The following is a 6,104-nucleotide window of genomic DNA, read 5'->3' as shown; positions in this document are numbered from 1 at the left end:
CTCCCCGCTTCGAACCAGGTTTCTATGGTGATGGTGAAGGGTGCTCAGAATGCCACACCTTTGTCTTCGCCCTCCGAATCAGGTCACTAGTAAGTCTTTAGCTATGTGGACTATTTATGCCTAATTCCTTTACGCAACCATGGTTTAATCCTGTCCTCATGCATTCAAAGTTCTTTTTTTCTTTTTCCTGAGACTACTTGGATTATCTAATCCTATTTTTGTTGTCTGATGTAGGATCCTCTCCACTTTGTTTTCGAGCTAGGTTCCGGATGGGAACGAAGTCCTCCAGAAGTGGGATTAACTCCAAATTCCACCGAGTATGAGGGTTTTCGCACTAGTTCTGGTTATTAAGTTGTAGCTCTGTTAATTTCTCTTGTGAAAGGGATCTTATACCTGATATTTGCTACTATTTATCTAACGTAGAGTTCTAGTTTTTAGCTCGCCCGTTGAGACTCTGTTACTCATGTATTATATATTTTCTTTTTCAAGTAAAGGATATTAACTTCGAGGGTTTTTACCTCTGAAGTCTTTTGAGCCATGCTAGCCAATTTGTAAACACATTAAGCTGTCCTACAGCATGTCCCGTCTTCGGTTGTTTATTTTTCACTAAAAGCGCTGGAAGTAGTATGTTAACGTAATCTGGTTTATTGGGAAATTTTTAGTAAATCTTATACATCTATAAGGTCTCCTTCCTGAATTATAATTACCGTAAGGTTTTCGTGCTGTTTTCCAAACGGGTTTATCATGTATTTTGTTTACCTACTACAGCTCTTCAGACTTGCTATACCGCAGAGTTCCATGCGGTGCCAATATATGTATATATATATATATATATATATATATATATATATATATATATATATATATATATATATATATATATATATATTCCACGTCTATTGTTTCTTTGGCTCTTTAGTTTGTTATTGTATAGAAATTACATGCGTTGTTTTCAAGTAAATGTTGTCTTTCGACTTGTTCATTCGTTATAATCTTCTAGCTACGCATTTCGACAGAGGTGGTATTTATGATTTTTTTGTTTAATTTGGTCAATGAATTCGGTAGTAAAGCCATTGTTAATTCTTGTTTGTAATCTGACTGGACAGTATAGCCATTAGTCGAATACTTGTCTAGCGATTAACTGAATTATCTCTAATGAGGGTTTGAAAAATGACACGTTAATTTGGGGTTTTGAGTTTTCAGTTGGAATTTAGGAAGCCCTTTCACCCAGAGGACTGGGTCGACCATCAATAGGTGTCTTCCTTCTATCATTTAGATGTAATTCAATTTCTGTTGTAGCAAGATTTTAAATTTAGGCCAAAAACCCTACACCCAGGGTTCTGATGCACATTGTGTTTGTAATTCCTTTCTCGTAGTAAGCAAATTTAGCTAACTACTGTAGGGTTAAACATATCTTGGTCTTTTAGGTCTTTTCTCTTGTTCACTACTACTGTTCTTTTCTTTTAAAGAATTTTGAATATGACAGAACTTGTTACTTTTGGATTTTTCATACTAGAATCATTCTCGTTGGAGTTGGTTTATTGCCAGACTGATTGCATTTCATCCTATGCCCAAACGATAGGCAAACTAAGCTTACAAAAGTCTCCTCAATTAAGCCTTTTATTTCTCGTAAATGTTTCCTGCATCACTACCTAGCAAGACCCCCTTTTTTCCAGGAAATGGTTCGTCTTTAGTTGCCTGTTCTTTTCCTTTCTTGTTGCACAATTCCACACTTCCTCGACAGTGCTCTACCCATAGAAATTAGAGTAAAGGAGTGATTTTATATGTATATATTTTGTTTCCATTAGCTATACAGTTTTCTTTTAAGATGACCCTTACAGTATTCTTTTTTTTTATAGAAAATAACATGGGCACCAAGTAAGAGTCACTTCCACATTTGGCTCAGGTTTTAGATAATATATCATAACAGTGCAAACATTTAATATAGTTTACTTCATTAATAGTTTTAAATGCTTTCTAAGTGGTTCAACCCGCTTACCTGTTCTACTTTAACTTGCGAACACTTGAGAAGCCGAGATTACCTCTGTTCATCTGCTTGTAGTCTGCCACCCATCCTTGAGATTCATCTTTGGGGACCAGAATCTCACCCCTAGCTCTCTTGCAGGACCACTGTCCGCAGCAGGACGCTTGCACTTAGTTCTTGGCTATCTGGTCATCACCAGTCTTAGCCATTTTTCCTTCCTTTCCTCTTTTTCTGCTTGTCACCACAGCACAGACATTTTCCCCTTTTTCCCCATTTTTCCTCTAAAAACCCTTCCAGTTAGGGAAAGCAGTTAGGGTTGGAATCACAGCAACTATCTTGCCTCCAACTTGCTCCTTGAGAAGTTGCTAGTTCTTAAAGAAAAATTTCTTATTTTTTTTAAAAGAAAATATTATTAAATTCAAACAGATAATAATATCAAATTCAGTTTGTCATTTACCACAGTAAAGTCAAATATTTACATTTATCTCGGGGCATTACATCTCCCCCTCCTGAAATTAGACATTGTCCTGATGTATTTCGGCCATGAACAGCCCTGGATAAGCTTTTCTCATGAGATCTTCATCTTCCCAGGTAGCCTCATCAGGCCCAAAGTGCTGCCACTACACCTTAACTTGGGTAATAGCTCACTTCCGTAGCATTACTTCTCTCCGGTCGAGCATGTTCAGTGGCTCGAGCAAGATTTCTCCTTTCGGTTCGACTTGAAACATGCAACATCTTAAATCATTTTTTTTTAAGAAACTCATTCCGTTTGTTCTATCAAAGTTTTTCTTACCTGTATATCCTACCAGCGAATTACATGCTTAAGATCATAAACATATTTTTTTAATACAGAAACGTGGAAGACGTTATGGACCCGTTATGACTTAGTAGAGCGAGCTAGTAAGCTACCGTCCCAATTCTTGCTATGACCTGAAAGGATCCACAAAATCGAGGTGCCAACTTAGCGCACTTGCTCCATTGTAATGTGCTATTTTTTGCTCGAATTCTCACATATACATGATCACCAACTTGATATTCTTTAAACTTCCTCTTCCGGTTAGCAAATTCTTTTGCCTATCCTGAGATGCCTTTAAATTAACTCGCACTTTCTTAACCATTTCTTCCATTTCCTTAAGCATGTCAGGTCACAACATTAATCTATCTTTCGGTCCACCCTAGCTTGAGGGCGTGCAACACTTCCGCCCATACAATACTTCAAATGGGCTCATTTGGAATGATGTATGATAGCCATTATTATATGCGAACTCGACCAAGTGTAGATAATCTTCCCACTTAGTCAGTTGCTACATTACATATGACCTTAACATGTCTTCCACCACCTGGTTCACCCCTTCTATTTGTCTGTCAATTTGAGGGTGATAAGTTGTATTGAAATTCAACTGAGTTCCTAATTCTCCAAAAAAATTGTTCAAAAAAACTGAAGTAAATTTTACATCACAGTCTGAAATTATTGTTTTAGGTAACCCATGCAGCCTAAATATATTTTGCATGAAGATGTGGGCAATCTGCACAGCTCTATAAGTAGATTGCACAGGTATAAAATGTGCCGATTCACTTAATTTGTCCACCAACACCATGATGGAGTTGTTATTTTTCTTTGTTTTGGGCAAACCCGTTATGGAGTCCATGGAGATGGTTTCCCACTTCCACTCCAGAATAGGTAATGGTTGTAACAACCTCGCAGGATGTTGGCGCTCCACCTTAATTTGTTGGCACTCCAGACAACGTGCTAGGTACTCAACCACATCCTTCTTCATACCTAGCCAATAATATTCCTTCCGGAGTGCTGTGATTATTTTCTAATATCTTGCGTGTCCAGCATAGTGAATTTTATGAAATTCATCCAAAATCAGGTTTTTAATGTTGTTTTGATAGGGTACATACAACCTCCCCTGATAATACAGCATTCTAGCAGTACCTAAAGCATAACCCTGTTGTTTTTCCTTGTTGGTGGGGTGCTGTACTTGCTATTTTATTTGCTGATATACAGTATCTTGTTCTGATGCCTTTTTAATCATCTCTTTGAAGGGTTTTTTCCATTCGCTTCAAGAAATCTCATATAAACATTGTAATTTCAAATTTAAAGCGTCGGCCACCCGATTCTCTTTCCCTTTCAAATGCTTGATCTTAAAATCAAAACCACCTAGGAAATCCACCCACCATGCTTGCCTAGCATTTAAGGTGGGCTGGCTAAAATAATTGGTTAGACTATGATGGTATATCAATAAATTTTTTTCCTTCCCATAAGGTAATGTCGCCAGATTTTCAAGGCGTGAATGACGGCTGCGAACTCTAGATCATAAACAAAATATTTCTGCTCATGTTCTTTTAGTTTCCTTGACTCGTAAGCAATTACCTTCCCTTCTTGCATCAACACGCCTCCTACGCCTTCTTTTCTTGCATCAGTGCACACCACATAATATTTGTTAGGATGTGCTATGCTTTAGAATGGGTGCGGTGGTGAGCAAATGCTTAAGTTGCTCAAAACTTTTTTGGCATTCTGGGGTCCACCTAAAAGTTCTTCCCTTTTTCTGTAAGGAAGTGATAGGGTATGCTACCCTTGAGAATCCCTCTACAAACCGTCTGTAATAATTGCTAATCCCATAAAGGATCTGATGTTTGCCACATCCTTTGGTACCGGCCATTCCATTATGGTCCTTATCTTTTCGGGGTCCACCGCGATCCCTTCTTTTGTGATTATATGTCCCAAATATTGTATTTTCTCCTTAAAGAAGTCACACTTGCTGAACTTGGCATATAACTGGTGTTCTCGGAGGGTTGCAGTACCAATCCGAGGTGCTCCTTGTGCTCTTCCATAGTTCGGGAATATATCAATATATCATCAATAAAAATCAGCACAAAGCTATCCAAACACTAATGAAATATGTTTTTCATTAAACAAATAAAATTTGCGGGAGCGTTGGTTAACCCAAAGGGTAGTGCCACAAACTCGTACTGTCCATACCTTGTTCTAAAAGTAGTCTTAGCTATGTTCTCCTCCTTAATCCTGATTTGGTGATACCCGGATCGCAAATCGATCTTGGAAAATACTGTTGCTCCTTTCACTTGATAAAAAAGTTCATCAATCCGGGGTAGAGGGTACTTATTTTTTATTGTCAATTTATTCAACAAATGATAATCTATACACATGCGAAGGGTTATGTCCTTTTTCTTAACGAACAATATCAGGGCTCCCCCGGGAGACACACTGGGGTGAATGTAGTTTTTGTCTAACAGTTCCTGTAATTACATTTTTAACTCTGTCAATTTGGGTGTGCTCATTCTGTAAGGTGCTTGGGATACCAGGGCTGCCCCTGACACCAATTTGATAGTAAAGTCTATGTCTCTCTTAGGTGGCAGTCCGGGAATCTCCTCCGGAAACACATAAGCAAATTCTTGTATCAAAAAAATGTTGTCCAATGGGGTTGTTTTATCTTTCAAGGTAGCATAGCCCACTTGGATGACATAAATCTGAAATCCCTTCCTAATGCATTTTGCTAGCTGAGAGGCAGTTATTGGCCGAATCTTCACTTGCCGCTTAATCCCTTGCATCTCTTGCCTTGCTCCAAGCTCATTGTTGTAATAGATAGTCTTTGTTTTATAGTTGACTATGGGCCAGTGTTTTTCTAACCAGTCCATACCAATTAGGACATCATACGAACCAAGGGGAAGCACATTTAAATCTGCCATCACTGGCTGTCCTACTACCTTTAAAGGGTAGTTATTGACCTTAGTAAGTACTCGTCTCCTTTCCCCTGTAGCCAGCTGTACTAGCCAAGGGTTCTTAAATTTAACAGGTTGCAATTTACAATGCTCCACAATATTAGGGCTAATATAACTTAATGTGGCTCCAGGGTCAACTAAAACAGTTACAGTAAGGTTTGAAATTTTACCTTCGAATTCCACCATGGTCAGCTGGTACTCCGCCTGACGATCTTCCAAGGCAGCATTAATCCTCGGTAAACTACGTCCTACATCGCCGACTGTCGATGCTTCATGGATCTGGGAAACCTAAACGGTTCCTTTTCGTTGAGGAATTTTTTTAATGTAATGAGGTCCACCGGAGCCCCAACACTACACTAGAGGCTTTGTTGTCCCT

The 6,104-nt window shown here is 38.6% G+C and overlaps 1 protein-coding gene across 1 annotated transcript; it reads right to left on the bottom strand.

Annotated features, from left to right (window-relative positions):
- Positions 1–5,251: 5,251 nt before the first annotated feature.
- On the bottom strand, positions 5,252–5,695 carry LOC149217222 (uncharacterized). The gene has a single exon (XM_089390163.1). It carries the CDS (start codon positions 5,693–5,695, stop codon positions 5,252–5,254), a length of 444 nt encoding a protein of 147 aa, XP_089246289.1.
- Positions 5,696–6,104: the final 409 nt, after the last annotated feature.

Source organism: Pinus tabuliformis, chromosome 1_1, assembly GCF_031772625.1.
Source record: "Pinus tabuliformis cultivar Carrire ecotype Pingquan chromosome 1_1, CPIR1, whole genome shotgun sequence".
Taxonomy (NCBI): domain Eukaryota; kingdom Viridiplantae; phylum Streptophyta; class Pinopsida; order Pinales; family Pinaceae; genus Pinus; species Pinus tabuliformis.
This window is presented reverse-complemented; position numbering and strand designations above follow the sequence as displayed.

Bases quoted from the DNA above. Each gene is read 5' to 3' on its own strand.
- LOC149217222 (XM_089390163.1), bottom strand. From the start codon at position 5,695: ATGGCAGATTTAAATGTGCTTCCCCTTGGTTCGTATGATGTCCTAATT.